The following is a 22,165-nucleotide window of genomic DNA, read 5'->3' on the forward strand; positions in this document are numbered from 1 at the left end:
CGTGGCGCAGTAGTTAAGAATCCGCCTGCCAATGCAGGGGACATGAGCCCTGGTCCGGGAAGATCCCACATGCCACAGAGCAACTAAGCCTGTGCGCCACAACTACTAAGCCTGCGCTCTAGAGCCCACGAGCCACAACTACTGAGCCCACGTGCCACAGCTACTGAAGCCCGTGCGCCTACAGCCTGTGCTCTGCAAAAAGAAAAGCCACTGCAATGATAAGCCCGCACCCTGCAACAAAGAGTAGCCCCTGCTCACAGCAACTAGAGAAAGCCCATGCACAACAATGAAGACCCAACACAGACAAAAAATAAAAATTAATAAAATTGAAAAAGAAAAACCATTCATGCTGCTAAATAATTTTTTAAAAAAAGATTTAGAAAGCAGCATGCATGGTACTGACGTCTGGTATCACCATCACGGTTCCAGTTGCCTCCTGGACAATGCCCTGGGCCTGTCCTCAAAGCAGGAAGCCCAGGGGTGAGTTTCCAGTGACCTTCTCCCATTGCCTTCTTGTCAGAGAGTTCCATTCCCATCGCAGGGATCAGGATATTGCTAATCGCCAAATCCTCCCAAAGAACTCAAAATAGGTCTAGTAAATTCTTCTCTGGCTTCTCTACCAGGTTTATATGGGAAGCCATCAGCTGATAGCGCTTAGGCTCTCTGGGTCAACCTTCACCACCTAACAGAGAAGCAACGGCATCTGCCAGACACAACCTCTGGCCCACAGCTAGGAAACGCTGGCCCGGGTCCACAGCAAGTGTCCTCGCCTTCCTGCGCCTTGGCTTCCTGAACCGTAGGGGGGAACACCAGTGAGACAATGACAAGTCAGATGCTCTGCAGCCTTTGGTGAAAAGATGTAGCATAAATACAAGGTGTCGTTCTTACAACAACTGTTGCTGTTTGTGTAGCCATCTTGCAAACTCTCTGGGTGTTGAAGTCATTTAATCATGGTAAGTTCCAAGTGCCTCGAATTTAAAGATCATTGCCTCTGGCATCTCAGTGCAGTTCTGATGCCACTCTCATTTTTTATTATGAAGGTATTTAGTACCCACAGTATGGACTCTGGGTTGGAAGGTGAAAGCTGGGTTGGAAGGTGAAAGCTGGTAAAGGTGAAAACTGTGCAGGCACTAGTCCCTAGATGTGCCGCACAGCTTCAACATCCTGGAGAAAACTGACTTCTCCCTCCCTCTTCTCACTGGCTTCCCTGTGTCTCTAGAACCTCTGGTCCGAGCCCCAGGCCTCACATGTGACAGCAGCATTTCCTGTGTCTCTGCATTTCCTGTGTTTCTGCATTTCCTGCGACGTGGCCCTGACACCAGAAGCCTCTCTACACAACTTGGGAGAAGCCAGGAGTTCCTAACAAACAAAGCCCGTATTCAGGGCTCAGGAAGCAGAGGGAGCATCCTGTATTAGGAATGAAGGGCAGGGGTGTCCAACTAGAGATGCAGCTCATCCCCCGTGACACACTTGCATTCCCTGTCCAAGGACATTATCTGGAAAATAAACACATTTTAAAACAACTTTGCTCCCTGTTACTCTAACCAGTCTTTACGGTGATGATAATGATCATTTGTGGTTGTGCTTTTTTAAAAAAGAAGGAATTCCTCTTTTTTTTTTTTTTTTTTAATTGTGTGTGTATCAGAGGAATTCCTCTTTAAAGATACCATTATCTCCAGCTGGAAGAGTGCAAAATTCTGCTATTTCCCTCCTTGCACTGCTGGCCCTGCATCCAGTCTCCTTTCCATGCAGCATCCACAGGGGTCTTAAGGAAACACAAATTCACTGCCCTGGTTAAAATCCTCCAAATGGCTTCCTTTTTCACGTCCCATGAATCCAAGAGCCTCCTGCAGGTCTGGCCCTGCCCACCTCTCCAAGTGCCTCCCCGGCCCTTCTCTCCCTGGCACCCTGCTCCAGCCACACCAGCCTCTGTTCTTTGCACACAACGAGCTCAGAACTATCGCGATGCCTTCAAGAGCACTGTTCCTCTGCCCAGAAAGCCCTTCCCAGGTTCCTCACTTTACTGGCTCCTTCTCATCTCACAGGACCGCGGTATAGCCCTTGTCTCCCCTAGGATGCTACCTAGAATCCGTCCCTCCTCTTATGCTGAGCCTTCACACTCTGTTCTTTTCATGGCATTTATCCTGAAATGCAGTTACTTTACTTGTTTGTTTACTTGCTTTCTGTCTGTATGTCATGCTACAAAATAAGTATGAGCACAGGGGACAGGTCTCTCTTGGTTTCCCTGTTACCCCAGAGCCCAGCACAATGCCTGCTCAGAGGAGGCGCTCAATAAACTTTGATGGAATGAATGGAAAAATGAACAAAACAGTCCATTTGTTACATGTGCACTTTATTTTAATAATCAAAGCCAATAAAAACATGTAAACTCTTCTGGCTTTTGGTCCTGGTTTCAGTTCTTAGCACAGCAGGTCGTAGGCCCATGCTTTGCATATAGTAGACATTCTGGTTACATCGGGGAGGATGGTGATGATGATGATTCGACAATGACGACCCGTATACTGGCCCAATGCTGCCTGAGAAGGACTCGAACCCACTGCCCGCTCGAAAAGGAAAGGGCTGCCTCTCTCTAGAGCATCAAGGCTTCTGGGCAATGATTCTGTCCCACTCATTGACTCGGTCAAATTACCCCAACTGAGCAAAAATACTCTTAACAGGCAACACAGATGGGACAGACGGTGACTTCAAAGGTCTAAAAGTCCAAAAATGGGGGATAATACATGAATAGCAAAAAAAAAAAAAAAAAAAGAAGAAGAAGAAGAAAAAGAAAGTACTAGGTGCCCTAAATGCCAGCGGTAAAAAGAGAACTAGGGGGTGGGGGGTGATCAAGAAAGGCTTCATGGGGAAGGTGGTATCAGGGCTGAGCCTAATAGGTGGGTGGAATTTGTACACGTGGTGATGGAAGAAAAGGCATGCCAGATAAAGGGCACAGCATGACCAGAGGCACGGAGGGAAGGAGGCTGGAGAACAGAGGGAGTAAAGGAATCGTGGGAAATAAGCCTGAAAACTAGGTTAGGAGCGGAGAGAGGAGGCCCAAGAAGATCACACTCATCACTTTAGATTCATTTAGCGAGAAACAAAAGTGTTTTAGCCAAGTTTTTTAAACAAGGGCATGGCACAAGCAGCATTGTGTTTTGGGATGAAAGGTCAGCTATCAAAGTCAGACATGATGGAGAGGGGACAGACTGGAGACGGGCAACTCACAGGAATCTGTTCACTCGTGCATCCACGCAATAAATGTTTACTGTGCACCTACTATGTGCAGGCACTGTTTAGGTCTTGAGATACAAAGGGGTGCAAGCAAGAGAGACAAAGATTCCTGCCCTTGAGGAGTTTACATCCTACTAGAAGAAAACAGAAAATAAACAATAGCATCATAAATCAGTAAATTATAAAGTATGTTAGATGCTGGTAAAACCTATGGGGAAAAAGAAAAAGAAAAGGAAAGCAGAGTAAGAGAATCGGGAGTGCTGCGGGGCAGAGAGGGCACAGGATGTGGTATTACATTCAGTGGTCAGGGTAAACTTCACACAGAAGAAGAGACAGGAACCAAAACTTGGAAGAAGGTGAGGGTGAGAGCCCAGCATATGGGGAGAGGGCCGTGAGGCAGAGGAAGCAGCCAGAGCACAGCCGGAGGTGGAGCGCACCTGGTGCGTACGTGAGTAGCCGAGGGTCGGTGCACCTGAAGCTGAGTCAGCCAGGAAGAGAGGAAGCAGCGAGTCAGAGAGAGGGGAGAGGGCCGCGGCTTCTTCTCGGGAGAACAGGGGCCAGTGCAGGGTTTGAGCTCCCTCTCAGCCATGAGCAGGGGACTACTTAGAAAGCAACTGCAACCGTTCAGACAGGAGATGTGAGTGCCTCAGACCAGGGCAGCAGCGGTGGATGTGGTGAGAAGGGGCCACACTCTGGATTTGTGTTGAGGGCACAGTGGACAGGATTCCTGATGAATGGATATTGGGTGTGAGAGAAAGACAGGGGTCGAAGACAACTCCAAGGTGTGTCAGACATATAAAGGTTTCAGTCAATAAGGATCTTTACTAGGGCTGTAGGTCTGACAAGTAGAGGAGGGAACAAATATAAGCCATGTTGTGACAACCAAACGGAAAAGACTGGACCATTCATCTGAACGCAGGAATGGCAGAGAAGGAGGCCACGTTCACTGACTCATTCAACACCTTTATTGAGACCAGACTCTGCTGAGCACGTGCAAGGCCCCGAGGGTACAACAGTGAACACGAAGGCACGGTCTCTGACTCGACGGAACCCACACACTGTGGTACTGACGAAGCAAACCAAACATTTTACTGGTAGTCATTTAATTACAATGTTAATAAATTAATATGCAAATATTAGATTGGATATAAAATTAATAAATATGTAATCGTATAACATATGTATAACATAAAATATATAATTTTAATATAAAGTATTAATGTAATTTTAATAATTTCATTATGTTTAATTATTAAAAACTATGATTTCATATTTGTATTCATTAATATTACGAGCTTCTGTGCCAACCATTGGATTCAACAATGGGGGCTCAAGACACATAAATAAGACACCATCAGAGCACACCATTGTAATCCTGCGTGGTGACCCTGCGTGGTGGCAGCCTTAGCCATGCTGTGCACAGAGGGTGGTGAACACATGGGGATGGAAGCCACCAACCTGCCTGGGGGATGACTTCTAAACTGGCCTTGAAGGACAGGTGGGTGGTGCTGGGGAAGGACAAGACAGCCGGTGAACTAGAGCTGATGAGGGTGTGTGAGGCAGGGGTGCGGTGGGGATCCCTGCGGGGCTGGCGGCCCCAGACAACCGAGCTTTCCAAGCCTGGGCTGTGGCTGCTGGCTCCCGGGGGCAGGAAAGAGGATGTGGTCAGTTTCACTCACCACTGTGTCCCCAGGACCTCGCACGGTGCCTGGCGCACAGTAGGCTCCAAAACTACGCTTTGAGTGGACTAACAGGGAGACCAAGGCCAGCTTCCCAGTTGTGGTGGGAAGTTGAGACGCAGCCCTGGCCCTTGAGAGAATGACCAGAGCTGGGGCTGGAGTTCCGGAAGCACGACGGTGATGCTTGGGGGCCACCCCCAACCCGTCCCGCAAGCACAGAAATACCTGTATTTCCTGGATGTTTTCCTCCTCCCTGGTGTCCACCTTCTTCTCGATCCCCTCGCCACGGAGCAAGGCTTCCAGGGTGGTGCTTTCTGAGGTGAACCCATCTTTCTTCAGAGGCAGCTCCACTTCTGAAAAACAAGGACAGAAAAGCAGTGTCAGGCCACTGGAAACAGGAGAGACAGGAGGGAAAGGAAGGGTGGCCCTTGGGGGCATGCGGGAACCGCAGCCCCCGGCAAGGATTCAAGATGCCTGCGATCTCTCCTCCGGGACGAACAGGAACACTGGAGTTCAGCGTTTCCATCTCCAGTTCACAGTCCCAGAGCCAGAGCCCAGCCCTGCCTGCTCCCTCAGAGACGGCGGAGACAGGGCAGAAGGGGCGCCAGAAGCACACGGGGTCAGACGGCCTGCGTCTCTGTCCTGCTTCTGCCACCCTCCGGCTCCGTGACTTTGGGCGAGGCGCTCAAGGATCCCCGAGCCCTTTTGCACGTCTACAAAGTGAGGGCGACAATGCCCAGCACCCCACCAGGCCATTTTGTGGAGCATAAATGTGTTCCTTTACATTCAAGCGCTTTGAAAACTCTAAAGCAGTGCACCAATGTCGGCCTCAAGTTTTATTATCTTCTCCCTCTATGCCAACTCTTGTCTGCCAACTCCGTGACCTCCCCCCGGCCATGCTGGCTGCCCAGCTCCAGTCTGCTCCATGAAAAGCTATTTCAACCTCAGAGACGCTGTTCTTATCAACTCACCAGGGAAGTAAAGGCCTCTGAAGCCCAGTGAAGAAAAAGAACGAGAGCAGATGCCTAACAGGCCCCTGATCAGCAGCTGGGAGCTGCAGTGCCCGCACACTGGGGCGTCTGTTCTGAAGACATCAGAGTCTGATTGGCTTCGTGGGGCTTGAGATCATGGGGCCACCTGAGCAGTGGCAGCCAGTGCCGGCCCTGCCCATGAGAGAAATCGGAGAGAGAAACTGAACCCCTTTCTCAAGAATTCTTCAACTCCTAACCCAAAGGAGGGTGGTTGAGGGTTTCTTGGTTTGTTTTGGGGTATTTTTTTTTTCTGTTTTTTTCATTAAAAACAGAAACCTCATGTACAGGCGATCATACTCAGATTTACTACAAAATATTCCTCCAACCTCTCCCCGGACCCTGCACTTCATATCCCCTGCGATTAGATGCGTAGTCCCTACCGTGTATCAGGTAAGATGGGTGCAAGACCATGAGGGCGTGGTGCCGGAGCAAACGGTCAGGGGAACGAATGGCCCATCTGTATGGAGTTTACAGAGGTGTGGACAGGAATTAGGGGACAAGGAATGGGGAAGCACCAGGGCAGTTAACAGTGGGGGGTCATGAGCCCTGCTATCCCTGGGGGATAGAAAGAGTGTGTTTGCAAGACCTGGAGAGAGCCATGGAGAGCTCTCGGGCCAGAGAACCCGGGTACAACACACCCAACCTCTCTCTCCTTGCCCTGTCTTCCTGCTTTGCCCTCCCACTGGCCAAGCTCAACCAGAAGCCAGAGGGTAAGGGAGCCTCACTGATACAGCCATTGAGGTCAGCTTCCTGGGGCACAGGGCAGCATAAAGAAGGGCAAAAGGCTGTTCTGGGGGAACAGACAGAAATAACAAGCACAACCAACCCACGTTCCACTGGCCTTTATTCAAATGGAGCTCCACATTCCCCTTCTATCTCCTCCACCAGAGCCAGATGCAGGCTGGCCAGCCCATAAGAAAGGGTGCTCAGGCAGCCCATTAAAACTGAAGAAACTCACACCCATGCATGACCAGCCCCCAGGAGATGATGGTGGGAAGGAGAAACAGTATCTAAAGTCCCTTGAAAGACAAGGTCTTTGGGATTTTCTTACCAAAAGAGGCAAGCAGAGGATCCACCTCCATCAAGAAGTACTACCCCCAAATCAACCACCTCTGAAACTCATTCACCCACTTATTCATTCAACAAATATTTACTGAGCACCTGCTATGTGATGACCACCATGTTAGAACTAGGTACATAGTAGGTGAACCAAATAGCGACCAACCCGGCTTTAGATGGTTGACAATCTAAAGAGACAGAATTGGGAGATTGGGATGGACATATATACACTAATATGTATAAAATGGATAGCTAATAAGAACCTGCTGTATAAAAAAAAATTAAATAAAATTTTAAAACAATAGACATTAAATGCTAAGTAAAAATAAATATGCACTTACAAAATGTCATAAGTGCTACAGAGAAAAGCAACAGGGTGAAATGTGAAGAAAGAATACAGTGTGTGTGTGGGGGGGTGTCTACTTTAGATCGGGGGTCAAGGAAGGGCTGTGTGGTGAAGTTACATCACACAGAAAAATAGCCAACTGTCTGCTTTGGTGAGTTCAGAGTGTGCAGCTCCAGAGCCTGCTCCAATGACATATTAGTCTTTCTCCCAAGTCACAAAAGGCTTCCAAATGATTAATCTAAAACAATTAAAATATGTTGCCTCATGTCCTGTCCTCAGCCAAAAGAGAACAGCTGTTCACCATCCCTCAGATTTATAATCATCATATATATATTTTTATTTATGAAGTTCATATTTTAGTATCCCCCTTAGCCTTCTCAACACTAAATAAATCCTATTTCCAGAATTGCACAGTATTTTAGAGCTGAAAAGCCCTTACAAATCATCTGCTTTAATCATCTCACTTTCTTTTTCTTATTTTTTTATTTTTTTATTTTGGCCTCACCCTGCAGCATGTGGAATCTTAGTTCCCCAACCAGGGATCGAACCCTTGCCCCCTGCATTGGGAACATGGAGTCTTAACCACTGGACCACCAGGGAAGTCCTATCATCTCATTTTATAAATGAGTCACCTGAGGCTCAGAAAAGTTAAGTAACTTCACTGAAAGCCACACAGCAGGACAAGAATGCAGCCAAAGGATCTTCTTTCCTAGACACGGTTAAGATCGTGACAAGAGCCCCACTCATTGTATTCTTATTAGAAGTTTGCAGGCTCAGGCTGAGTCCCAACAAGCACTGATACGTTTGTGTACACGCGGAGTGCCGGGCACATAGGAAACATTCAAAATGTGTCAGCTGTTATTGCTACGTATCACTTAATCCCCACCGCCGCCCAAGTGCTGAGCACAGTTATCATCCCATTTCACAGATGAGGATGCTGCAGCTTAGGGAGGCTTAAACTTGCTCAGTATCAGACACCTGGTAAGGGGCAAAGTCCAGCCTTGATCCCAACCTGCCTCAGAACCCATTCACCTAATCTCTACGCTATACGGACTTCACCTTGCCTCGATCTGGTCCTTCCCTGAAAAGTCGTTTCCCAAACCTTTGTGCATGTTCACTGCCCTCCTAGACCACCTCCACAGTTTTCATATTTCGAGATAAAAGGCAGACCTTTGCTGAGGCTGAGGGCAGGTCTGTGTCAAGGTCCTGGGCTCTGTTCTATGCCAACATCCCCATGGGGTGTTCACTCCGCACAACGGTACTGAGCTGTCCATCGCTGGTAAACTCCCTCATCCTGTTCGCCCTACTGCTTCTTCTTCCTCCCCTGCGAACCATTCCTCCATCCTGCTTTCCCATCATTCAGTCTACCCTGTTGGTCCTCTGGTCCTCTGATCCTCTGAGATGGGCACAGGGTCAGAAGCACGAGGGGGAAGAGAAGCAAAATGGGAAGAGTGAAATGGGCTCTCCTACACTCGAAGAGCTAGAAGGGACCCCCAACAGCATCTGGAGTCCAATCACTTCACGAGGAAAGTAGAGCACAGAAAGACACAGAGACTTTCCCAGGGTCACAGAGAAATTTAGTGGCATTATCCTTGCCTAATTACCAAAATATTTAATTGGCTCATAGAAGTTCTGCTTTCAGAAACTCCTGGAGTCAAACCCTGGCCTTGCCATGTATTAGCCAAGGGACCACGGGCTGGTTACCTAAACCTCTAAGTCTGTTTCCTTATATGTTAAATGGGGATGATCGTCGTATCTATTTCATAGTGTTGGTGTGAGAATTAAACATGGTACTACACTGCATAAAGAAACTCTGAAAAGATTCCCACAAAAACTAGTGTGAGAAACAGAGTGGAAAAGGAGGCTTACCAATTTTGGCTTTGCTTTTTTTCAATTCAAAACAAGATTCAAAATTAGATCATATAGTAAAGAGCCCGGGATGTTCTAAGTGTCCTAAAAATGTTACATGCTATTATTATCGAAGTTTGAATGATTCTGATTTAATGGCACAGCAATGCTGTCCAATAGAAATATAATGCAAGCCATTCATGTAATTTTAAACTTTTTAGTAGCCACATTAATAAAAGGAAAGAGCAACAGGCACAATTAATCTTAATATATATTTTATCTAACCCAACATATCCAAAACATGATCACTTCAATGTGTAATCAATCTTTTTAAATGATTGCGATATTTTACATTATTTTATTCACATCAAGTCTTTGAAATCTAGTGAGTATTTTACGCTTACAGTGCATCTCAATTCAGATGAGCTGCATTTCAAGTATTCCATGGCCACATGTGGCTGGTGGCTACCATATTAAACACCACAGGTTTACAGAATTAAAAGGAACATTTGCTATGATTTTGCTTCTAAAAAATGGAAGGACGTTAAATATGCTCTTAGTTTTGTCTACTTGATACCCGGCTGAGCACCATTCCAGAACAACATTCTAGCCGACCCCTGGCAAACCCTGGTTTCAAAGCACTATGGGTAAAGCCTGCAAGGTCAGAGTGACAGGCTAACCAGTGCCCTCCCAACAAAGCAGCAGAGGGTACATTCTCTGGCTCCAGACCACAGGAGGTCCCAGAGGGAAGGAAAAATAAGGTAACAGGTCCAAGCTCTTGCACAATGCACGTCCTAGACATGCTCCCTATGGAGCCCTTAGGGATTTCATTGATTCGTTTTTATTCTAATACAGCTCATCTGGATATAAGATTTAATAATTCTTTAAAAGCGTATTCATTTTGACCCTTGCACAAATTTGGGGACCGCATAACCTGACAGGAGCCATCAAACACTTAACATTAAAAGAAAATGGTCTAAAACACAAACACCTAATTCATCTTTAAATTAGCCTGATTTTATACACATGGATACAAACCCACGGATCGGTACTCTCTCCGGAGCGGCAGCAGCTGTCACCCAAGCCAGCCACCTCCCCAGGCCCCCGTACGCAGCACTGCCTGCACTTCTAATTGGGAACAGAGATACTCCTTGGGTGACTTCCAGCACGATCCATCACACCAGAGACAGCTTCTGTGCAAGCTGAAGCAAATCAGTTTCCAAATAAGAAAAAACCTCTCAGACAAACAAGGATTGAAGCATAGAAAGTCTTGGAAGGAAGGAAGGAAGGAAGGAAGGGAGGGGGGGAGGGAGGGAGGGAGGAAGGGAGGGAGGAAGGAAGGAAGGAAGGGAGGAAGGGAGGAAGGGAGGAAGGGAGGAAGGGAGGGAGGAAGGAAGGAAGGGAGGAAGGGAGGGAGGGAGGGAGGGAGGGAGGGAGGGAGGCAGGGAGGGAGGAAGGAAGGAAGGAAGGAAGGAAGGGAGGAAGGGAGGAAGGAAGGAAGGGAGGGAGGGAGGAAGGGAGGGAGGGAGGAAGGAAGGAAGGAAGGAAGGGAGGGAGGGAGGGAGGGAGGGAGGAAAGGAAAGCACAAATAAAAGCAAAACAAAAAAAGAAAAAGTCACCAGTGAAGAGCAATGGCTTCTCCCCAGGGCTGTGGACAGGGCAGCCATCCTCTCGGGTGGAGATCAAAGCCACAGGCTTTTGACACAGGTGCTCCAAGTCTGCCACCCAATGCACCAAATGCAAGGCTTCCACTGGGTTGTTGGAACCACTGAGCTCATTAACAGGATGCAGGCAAGACGAGGCTGAAAGTGCAACATGGGAGCACGGTGAGGAATTAAATCCCAGGTCATTTAAAAATGCAAACGCTTGGATGTCACAGGCTCACGGAGCCTCTGACTCCTCGTGCATTTTTTGCCTCAGGATGGAGGACTGGGAACCTGCAAGTCATATATGGATTACAATAAAATATGCCATATAAAAAACAGATTAAGACAGTTCTTCTTTGGGGACATATACAAAGAGAGGAGCTGTCTGTTAGCTGTCGAGTTTGCAAGAGATACCATCTTTGGGGAGGCTGTGCTCTGCCAACAGACAGACTGCCCCCAGGGAAATCGTGGTGAAACACCCTGACAAGGCACATCCATCCGTCCATCCATCACGGGCGCTCTCTGACGCAGGAGCCTGGAGATAGAGTTATGGTGCAAAGGAGGTAGAAACCCCACAGACAATGGCAGACAATCCTCCTGCTACATCATGAGTGCTCAGATTTTTTTTCCACCTGACGCTAGTTTTTCTTTAAAAATACAAATGTGCAGTTTTCTCTTCTGGCCACTTATTATTTTGAGGAGTTAATCTCATCACATTTCCGTGGGTTTATACATCAACTTACACCAAGGAGCAAGAAGCTTAGGAATCATTTTTTCATTTATGCCCAACAGACTCTCGGGCTCATGGGGAAGGAGAGGGGTATTGTTATCTCTCACCCTACGGACGAAGAGATTGGAGGGGACCAAAGCCCTGATTTCCTGAGATGGTGGCAGGCCCAGGAATCCATCTGTGCATTCCTCAGGGGTGCCATTTTCTTGGCTGCGTTTGACTCCCTGCTTTGTGATTCATGAAGCTCAAAATAGATGAGGTTCACAATGAGGACCCATCACCCAGGCTGCACCCTGCAGGCCCTCGTTACTGCTTCTTTTAGAAGCCCAAGATATGCACACAACAGGAGGCCTGATCATGGCCCCAAGAGCCCTGTGGTCCCCACTCTCTGCTGTGCCTACCCACTCACCCCTAAGCCAACACGCAATGATGGGCCCCTGGAAGCAGCACCCGGAGGTTGGCAGAATAGATAAGCATTCCCTCACCCCGAGACACAGAAAAACACCCCGACTATCAAAGGAAGCTCACCACTGGGCTGGTCAGCAGACCACGTCAATACACCTTAGCAGGAAGGTGAGGGAGAGGAAGGACGGTGGGAATGGACTGAGTGGTGAAATGATTCGAGGGAATACAGATGGCTGGAAAGCGCAAGAAGCTGTCTGGGGTGAAATCTCAGCTCTTGTACCCTACACTGCACACTTGGCCTTGATCTCCTCATCTGTACAACAAAGCCCACTTCCCGGTGTTTTTACAGGGCCAGACGAGATAATGGATATACAGCGTCTGCACAGGGACGATGCTCAATTCATGTGAGCCCCCCCCCTTCCCCTTCTACAGTCTCCTTCTCCTTGCACTTCTCAGCAAAACTCCTCACCTTCTGACGCTCTCGTACCATCAGACATGGTGAGACACAGCTCTCTGCAACTGGGCATGGGCCCAGGGGGAATGGAAGCGAGGAAGCCAAGTCTGGAGCAGTTAAGAGGACAGAGGAGGCTGAGCATGGGACTCAGCTCACAGGCCGAGATGCTGCTCCGATTCCAGGGGCGTCCATGCTGCAGATTTGGAAATCACAGCAGAACCATGTGGAAGAGGCCTTGCTCTACTCATTCATTTTACAAATAATTATTGAGCACTTACTATGTACCAGGCTCTGTTCTAGGTGCTAAGGACACAGCTGTGAACAAGAGACAGAAATTCTTGCGCTCATAGAAGTTATATTCTAGTGGGGGAGAAACAAGACATAAACAAGCAAGACCCAAAGTATGGCAGATGGTAATCAATGTTCTGGAGACAGAGCAGAGGAGGGGAAGCTGGAGCATTGGGGGTTATGGGAGGGCGGTTCCACTTTTAGATGTGGCCAGGAAGGCACGAGCCTGAAGGAGTAGGAAGGAGGCCACGCGGCTAATAGGAAAGGACGTCCTAAGCAAAGGCGCCATCGCGCAAAGGCCCTGAAACTGAGGCCTGTCTGCCCAGAGCACAGTGAGCCAGGGAAAGGGTAGGAGCCCAGTTCAGAGAGTTCTGGGGCCCTGAACGGCTGTGTAGGCCATTGCAAGAATGCTGACTTCTAATTCTGAAGCCATTGGTAGTTTCAAGCAAAGGGTGACATTATGATGCCTATGTATATTTTTTAAATTTTATTTTATTATTTTTTTATACATCAGGTTCTTCTTAGTTATCTATTTTATACATATTAGTGTATATATGTCAAGCCAATCTCCCAATTCATCCCACCACCACCACTACTCCCCCCGCCCGCTTTCCCCGCTTGGTGTCCGTATGTTTGCTCTCTATGTCTGTGTCTCTATTTCTGCCTTGCAAACTGGTTCATCTGTACCATTTTCCTAGGTTCCACATATATGCGTTAATATACAATATTTGTTTTTCTCTTTCTGACTTCCTTCACTCTGTATGACAGTCTCTAGGTCCATTCACGTCTCTACAAATGACCCAGTTTTGTTCCTTTTTATGGCTGAGTAATATTCCATTATATATATGCACCACATCTTCTCTAGCCATCCGTCTGTTGGTGGGCATTTAGGTTGATGATGGCTATATTTTAACAGGATCACTGTGAAGTCAACTGAAGGAAGATGAGGGCAGAGTGAGGAGACTAGTTAGGAGTGACTGCAGGAGGTGTGGAGCCCCGCCAACAAGCCGGCGCTTAGGAGAGGGCCCTGTCCTCATGGTGCCTATGTCCTGGTTGCTAGATACAGCCAGAGGGCAGGCCCCTAGCCCCTGAGCAGGGGGCATCCCCACACAGTGAAGGAGGCTGGGTGCCCAGTGCCAAGGGGCACAGGTACAGAGCCATACCGGAGCAAGTCCACAGAGGAACGGTTCTCAGAGAAGAAGGCAGATCAGCCTAGGCCAAGGGCAGGAGAAAAGACCCAGCCAGACAGGCCTGGCCCAGCGCCACGGGATGACAGGCGTTAGTAAAACAGAGAGGAAGCCTTCCAAGTTTATCTCTGTGCTCTGGACAATGTATGCGAGAGGACTCAGTTCTGGGACACAAGGGGTGAGCTTGGGCAAGCTGTGGTTCTGGGAAAGGTAGATCCCACAGCCAGACGCCAGGTCTTTTCTCCTCAGGATAGAAGATACTAGACTCGGGCTTTTAAAAGACTCTAAGGCAGGGCTTCCCTGGTGGCGCAGTGGTTGAGAGTCTGCCTGCCGATGCAGGGGACACAGGTTCGTGCCCCGGTCCAGGAGGATCCCACATGCCGCGGAGCGGCTGGGCCCGTGAGCCATGGTCGCTGGGCCTGCACGTCCAGAGCCTGTGCTCCGCAACGCGAGAGGCCACAACAGTGAGAGGCCGCGTACTGCAAAAAAAAAAAAAAAAAAAAAAAAAGACTCTAATGCAGACTGTGTTCCCATTCTGGCCAGACAGCACACACTCTTCCAGCTGGGCAGTGAGCTGCCTGCAATGAGCACATGCTGGGGACAGAATAGGGTCGGCTGAGGCCCCCTTGGCCCACCTAGCAGCACTGCGTGGAGGTGGCATCATAGTGCCAAGTCCTCCAGCTCCACCCTCCCACTGGACCCTCAGAAGAACCCTGGGAAACAAGCAGAGCAGCTGCCATGATCTGCATTTCAGATGCACAATCAAGGCCAGAGTGGTTAGGTGACTGCCCAAAATCACACAGCCAGTGGGTGGAGAGGTCTGGACTTGAACCCAGGCCTTGCGATTCCTATTTGAGGCCTTTTCTCCTGCAGAGCACAGCTGTTCGACATAATGAAGGCCCCTATGGGCTAAAACCAAAGAGAGGCAAGATGGCAAAGCTGGGACAGGCCCCACGGGCCAGGCTGGGTGCTAGTTGGGGAGGCCAGGTCAGCGGCCGAAGGCTCCGCCTCTCCCACTCAATCTCCCTCATCCGTGCAATGGGCATGATGAGAGCTAAGCCACGTTCTTCAAGCTTGAGAACAGACACCAGGCACTTTTCTTTCCTTCATCCCTTTAATAAATCTTTGCTGTCCACCTACCATGTGCCAAGTCCGGTGCTGGGTGTTGGGGATACAGATGAAGGATTGGGTGGGCCTCTGCACTCAAAATGTGCGCCTTCCAGCAGGGAGAGATACAAGTGAAAAGGCCCTGGCGTAACAGGGCGACAGCCTTACAACCTACGCTCTAAACATGGTTCCCCCAGGTCCAACTGAAAAACCCAGCCATGGAAACTCTGCAGCAGCTGTGCACGCCGCCACCCAGCCGACTCCCAGCTGCCGCCCATTTCCTGGGCCAGCCCAGGCTCCCAGAGCCCTGCGAGACTCGAGCAGTGTCATAGGCCCAGGCCCAGTCCCCCGGACCCAGCGCCTTCCCCCAGACTGCCAGGAGGGCACAAAGCAGGGGCCGGAGTGGCCTGCCCACCTCTCTCCAGCTCACGAGGCCAACAAGAGCTGTGAAAAAGCTGCTGTTGCCGGCCTCCAGGATGGATGGCTGCAGCTCTGACACTGCAGGAAAGAGATAAATGACTGGTCATTTCCCCCTGATGCACTTGAAGGCATCCATTCTCCCCGCCATACCACGCTCAAGGAAGCCCCACGCAGAGACAGATAAGCACCGACATATGGGGTGGGAGCTCAGCGTCCTTCCCCCTTGGAAGGACACAGCCAGACTCCTCTGTGGGCCAGGGGAAGGTCACGCTGTCCGTTGGCTCACACCTGGCTGGGGGCTCCACGGGTCCCTGCCCCCGCCTCCCCCAGTCTTGCCCACCCCACCTGGCTCATCCCTGTGAGGCGCACACGGGAGACGGGGAGGCGGGGGCAGAGGGAGCCAGCTGACAGGCTCATCGATCTCAGGCCACATGCTTGGCACATCGGCAGCGTTCCGTAAGTTGTTCCCGGGCTGGGAGGGTGCTGGAGGAGTCGGGGGGACTGCCTCGAGGAGAAGAGAAATCGCGCCGAACATCAGAGAGAAAACGGTGGAAGAAGCCCGAAGATTATTAAAATGTGGGCCATGTACAAAAGCAGTAGGGAACTAATTAAGATGCAGGATTTTCAAAAGCTGGGGAAGTTGGCCACAGCCTGCTCCCATCTGTAGAGTCCTGGCAGTTCAGTGCGGCAGGGACAGCACCCTAGGCAGGCAAAGCAGGCCTCTCCACCGCTGCCCTCACAGGTGGGGCTCAGGCCTCTGCCTGGACCGCCCCCTTGGGGGGCACCCCTCCGAGAGCCCCTGAGACCTGCTTGTTGGCCAGCTATGGCACCCTCTGCTTTGGGGCCGTACCCTAGCCTACCATCCCCTGAGGGGCCCTGCCTGCCTGTTCACGTTCCCCCAACATGTGGTAGGGTGGTGATTGTCCCGGTCATTCATGCCCAGTCACTGGGTGGCTGCCAAAGAAAAACGAAGAGAAAGAACCAGAACCCTGTTCCTGGCTGCCTTCCTTCCCAGCACCCTTGGAATTTGGCAAGGGTGGCAAAGAGCCAGGCTGCTCCCTAAGTGTCCCGGAGCGGAAGGGCATCACAAGGCCTCAGGTACATTCCGGGAGCCCTACAGGTCTGAGACACCAGGATGAATGTGCGTGTTGAGTCCTGGAGCAACATGGCGCCAGTTCCAACAGGTTCCCCCATAGGGTTCTTTTCCTTGGCTTCACCACGGACAGCCCCTTGGGAAATTAACTTCCTAATTCAGTGCCACAGTTTCCCAACCTCTAAAACAAAGATAAAATCTGCTCCAGACCACAGGGACCAAAAGGTCTGGGGTCAGAAGATGCTAAACTGATCGAAGCAGACTATCTGAGGATTTAACCCAGAAGGACACAAGTTAAAAGTTTGTTCCCAGCCCTTTTTCCTCATTCAAAAAAAAAAAAAGTGAAGTTACAGGCTCTTTTTTAATCAGCTGGCTTTTGCCCAACATCTGCCCAGCTTCAGGGCCTTCTGGTGGATATTCACTACCCACCTTTGTCTCCTGCCAGCTCAGCTTCCCCTTTGCAAGGGCAGACCTCCATTCTTGGGGGAGCAGTCCAGGGGAGGCCCCTCTCTGGCACCAGGCTCCCGCCCCTCTTCGCGTTGCCTGAGTTGTGATGGCTGTGCCCTGAAACACCTTGTGTGCACCTCTGCAGCCAGGTGCGAGCTGCAGAGAACGCTGAACTCCGCTGTCAGTCAGCGGAGAGAAATGATGTTGCGTGTGTTGTCCTTCAGATGCCCAGGCAAGTGGGAGGTTTGCAAGATGTTTATTCAGGACTGATCGGAGGGGTGATGTCAGGCGTGAGAAACACATAGGTCCAGGGACGTTGAGAATGCTTTCAAATTCCAAAGAGCTCGCCCCAGCTGTCATCCTCATCCCACCCACACACAGACACATTTTTATTTTCAGCAAGTAGTAAAGAAACATAGGCAGGATGGCATATTCACAGTGAGGGAGATGGGATGAGGACTGCAGGCCTAGGGAGGACTCCATCAGTGTAAGTTTAGCCCAGGAACAAATGACTTCACAGCAGCCATGATGGGCTCCCCACTTGCCACCCTGTGATGCCATAGATGAGCTCTGTGCTGGGCGGGGGCTCTGCAGCCCTGCCCTCAGACCTGCTCCGAGGTCCCTCAGATTCCTGAGTGGACACCCCCTCCCCTTGCCCTGACCTGGTTTCCTGACAAAGCTCTCAGCTCTGAAGACCTGGGGTCAAGGACAAGTCTAAGCCACGTTTAACCCTGGCCTTTGTTGCTGAAAGCTGCCCGCCACTGGCTGGACTCAGGCAGGGACGCAAAGGAAGACAGGAGGGACAAACCGGGTGCTGGCATGACAAATTGCTTGTGGCATCTCCTTATTATGCATAGAAAGGTCTGATGTGGAAGGAAACTCATGCCTTGAGACAATTCCTCTCCAGGCCGGTGTCCAGTCTCTCACAAGTCAGGGGAACTCTCTCCTCTGAGAACTCTACTGATGGTAGAGCCCAAGGGAGGCTCCAAGAATCATAGACATAACTGCATTCCTAGAGCCTGTCAAGGGGAGCTCAGCAGCACAGGCATCACCTAGGAGCTTGGTAGAGATGCAGAATCTTGGTCCTCACTCCAGACCTGCTGAGTTAGAATCTGCATTTTATCAGATCCCAAGGACTGCATCCCCAGAACGCACACTGAAGTTTGAGAAATACTGGTTTTGAAGACTTACAGGTGGCCGGACCACAAGTCAGTACGGCATGACTCCACGCCATCTACGGCTTCTTTATTAAACATAAACGATTGTCAATAAGAACAATTTATTTTGGAGGTATGGGCTTCCTCCTTTGTTGTCCCAGATCTGGAAGTGGTCTGAGTCCTGGTCTCTCGGAAGTGGCACGGATGAGTGATGAGGTAATCCTTAACTGGATTATCCTTTTTTTTTTTTCTTTGCGGTACACGGGCCTCTCACTGTTGTGGCCTCTCCCATTGCGGAGCACAGGCTCTGGACACGCAGGCTCAGCGGCCATGGCTCACGCGCCCAGCCGCTCCGCGGCATGTGGGATCTTCCTGGACTGGGGCACAAACCTGTGTCCCCTGCATCAGCAGGTGGACTGTCAACCACTGCGCCACCAGGGAAGCCCTGGATTATACTTTGAGTGTAATTCTAGAACCACTCTGGCTAATATGGGGACCACTAGCCATGTGTGGCAATCAAGCACTTGAAATGTGGCTAGTTTGCAATGAAATGTGTTAAAAGATACACAATGGAATTAAAAAACAATACCAAAAAAGTAAAATACCTCGTTCATAATTTTTATACTGATTACACGCTGAAATGATATTAGTCATATGTTAAGTTAAATAGAATCTATTGTTAAGATTAATTTCACCTGTTTCTTTTTCCTTTTTTAAATGTGGCTACTAGAAAATGTAAAATGACACATGTGGCTCACAATCGTGATCCAGGAGACTTGGCTCTCCTACAGCCTGCATCTCAGGGAGTTTGGGACAGCCCCAGTCATCACCCTGGAGTGTCTGCAAGGGTCTGTAAATTGTGCAAGGCCATTTGAGAACTTGGGTGGAGCAACCGCCCCTAATAAATAAAACTTTTGCACAAGTGAAATGTGAGTTAGGGTGAAAATTTGAAGCATGCTTAACAAGGGAACTGTGAGAAAGCATCCCGAAGAACCGTTAAGTAGAGATTTTGCAGAAAAAACACAGCCTAAGGAGCCAGTGTGAAAAGGCAGGAGTGAGGTAACATTGCCAGGCAGCTGGCCTTGACAGGCCTGTGTTGTTTGGTGACAGTGGGAGGGGGCATGTTAGCTCTGCCTTTGCCCCACTCAACAGCACTGTTGCCACCACTCGGAGTCATGTCGCAGCTCTGGCATCCCCCAAACCAGACATTCCCTTAAAGCTAAGGACCCAGGGCAATCACTTGGCCTTGCTGCAGCAAGGTCTGAAGACTGCCACCCGCTCAGAAGTGTAATAACAGATCAGTAGTCAAGAAAACTAACCAATTCCTTCTGCACGGCCACAAAGCAATCAACATCACCTAGAGGCAAATTTTGAACTCAAACTCTCTCATTTCCATGTCCAAGATGGGTTCTATTTTTAGTGACTGGCCCCACTCGTGTAAGATGCTCCATTAGCTCATTTCCAGTAAGGGTGGGAGAGGGTACATGGTGCACTGTCCTCCTTTGAAAGAGCCTGGGACAAGTTTTCCTTACTTGAAGCCATGGGAAGGTATCACCTGGCCCAAAAGAGCTGCAGCTCCTTCAGCTCTGTTGGGAAAGTCATTCATCCTGGGCCTGTTCCCACACTGTGCCTGCTTGCTCTCCTCTCCTGGGGTGGCAAGAGAAAGACAAGAGGAAGGGGAAGGCCCGAAACACCTAGAGGGAGAGAAGCTTGGTGAGGCTGGGGGCACGTGGATGTGTTTATTCCTGAAAGCGCCATATAGGCACGTTCACTCTCCTGGAAAACTCAGCTCTATGGACAAAGCGGCAGAGCAACCTTGTCCTCAGCCAGCCCAGCACCCCCGACCTCTCCCATCGCTGGCCCAGCCAAGCTCCACAGGGCACTGACCAGGTTTTATTTCCAGCAGCCGCAGCTTCGGATCCTCAGGTGGGTGCAATCGTCTCTTCTTACGCCAGCAGCGGGCAGGGTACGTGTATAGCTGGCCCGGGGCGAGGCCTGTGGACAGAGACAGTGTAAAGATTAAAGGCTCCAGGCTGGATCTAACCTTCTCATTCACAGTGAGGAAAGTGAAGCCCAGAGACGTGAAGTGACTTGTCAAGGTCACACAGCTGGTAGATGGTAGAGCCCAGGCAGAATCTAGGTCATCTGACCCCAGGACCCTTGCTCTGTCTGCTCTACCATGCTGCCTCAGTAGACACAGGCCAAAATGAGCCATCACTGTGACCAAAATCAGTTCTGCTCTCTTGGCCTAGGAAGAAAATCAGAGGGACCTCCAAACCACAAGAAGGACTTTTCCAGATTTACCCTCATCACAGTGTTTCCAAGGCAGTGCATATCCAGCTACTGCCCATCAACTGCCCCTCTGTCCAGGCCAAGCAGGTTCCCTTCAAGGGGGAGCAGCACAAGTCATTCTGTCTACCTACGGACAGTCTGGATTGGGAAACATTTCAAGGAAACAGGATCAAGGCGCTAGATCTCCTACCCACTGAAGAAGTGGGCTTCTTCCACCCACTGATAGCTGCTGGCAGCACGCTGAAGCCAAAGGGATCCCTGTGCCACCTCCATCAGAATATAAGCCTGCACAGCCAGCAGCCCTGTACAGCCCTGCCCACCGGCCTGGGCGTTACAAAAAAAAAATGGGCAGGAGTTCAGCGGCTGGCCTTATGTGTCACATGGTCTCCCAACAAGAATCACCATTGAGATTTGGCTTTTGACACGAAAGCTCCACAGCATCATCTGTCATGCCGAGCGCCCCATGAGGAGCCTTCCTGCTCAACAGACAACACTCTCGCGGCTCCTGTGGCATATGCTGGGCAGCCAGAGGCCTTGGAGGAATGTGGACTCCCTGCACTAGACCCTGGTTTGTTCCCAGAGAAAAGGGCAGCGGGTGGAGGCTGAGGGGAGAGGAAGAGGGCTGAAGACTGGTTAGGCGGTTAGCAGATTAAAAAGACTGCTCAATGCACCCCAAAATGAACCAGCAAGCCCACTGACCCACCCCTGCTAGAGTGAAAGCCTGGTGAGGACAGGAACTTTGTCTTGTTCAGGTCAGAATCCCCAGAACCAGAACTGTGGCTGACACAGAGAAGAATCAAACTAAACATTTGCAGAATGAGTGAGTGAGTGAGTGAGTGAGTGAATGGAAGAATATGTTCCAGTTCACTTTCATGGAAGTCACAACTCGGTCTTCTGTAGTAAACATGGCATGTGACAGCTATTAGAGACAGGCAGCCTCCTATGAGAGGGGCACTTCCTAGACCTAGGACCATGAGTAGAAAACATCAGGACCCTATTCCCATCTGCTGTCTTCCATTTTGGGGGGTTTAAAAGTTAAGAGAAAAAACGGCTTCATTTTTGCATTTTTCAGAGAAAAACCTACAAAAGTTTCATTGCTACACATCCATTCATTCATTTTTCATTTGTACTTGTCATCTCTACCCATGCATAGATCTGGGTCCAAAGCAGAGGACCAGAGTTAAAGGAAACAAAATTTTCCAATTCTTTCTATGTGCTAAGTTTCGTTTTTAATCACACAGCTGCTCCCACAGGTTGCTAGGCTGTGAAGAAGCTGGAGGTTCTGACCCTTCCCCCTTTGATTCTTAGAAGCCATCAAGGGTGATAGAGCCTACAGGCTCCAGAAATATCTCTGATGTTATGAGCTAAGGGCTCATCATGTCCTAGAGTCCTTCTAATACTTGACTTTGTTGATAACTGTAAGGTCTTCTGCACAGCAGGAGGATCCTGAAGCTCTGAGTGCCTTGAGCTCTGAGGACCAGACTTGTGACTGATTCATAGAAGACACAATGAATCCAAAAAATAAGCTTGGTCTCGCTCCCATATGAGGTCCAGTTTTGACCTCTGTTTGAGGGAAGGCATCACTGGGAATAGTTTGATGTTTCTGGTGTGTTTCACTCCAGGGCCATGTCACCTCTCACCCCATAATTCCTGAATGGGTACATTGAGTCAGAGTCCCTTCCAGATGTTTTGGCCACTTCTGGGGCTGGTGTTCCCCAGGATCCCAGAGAAGGCCAAGTACAAGG

General features: G+C 49.8%; 1 protein-coding gene across 1 annotated transcript in view; it reads right to left on the reverse strand.

The window, feature by feature from the left end:
• Positions 1-22,165, reverse strand: part of DPF3 (double PHD fingers 3) — a 260,049-nt gene that overhangs the window by 114,585 nt on the left and 123,299 nt on the right. Inside the window, exons 3-4 of the mRNA XM_012537113.3 lie at positions 20,016-20,123; positions 5,136-5,263 (exon numbers count right to left, since the gene is read on the reverse strand). Coding sequence (XP_012392567.1) covers positions 5,136-5,263; positions 20,016-20,123 — 236 coding nt within the window. The remainder of the gene's footprint in view (positions 1-5,135; positions 5,264-20,015; positions 20,124-22,165) is intronic.

Source organism: Orcinus orca, chromosome 2 (genome assembly GCF_937001465.1).
Source record: "Orcinus orca chromosome 2, mOrcOrc1.1, whole genome shotgun sequence".
Taxonomy (NCBI): domain Eukaryota; kingdom Metazoa; phylum Chordata; class Mammalia; order Artiodactyla; family Delphinidae; genus Orcinus; species Orcinus orca.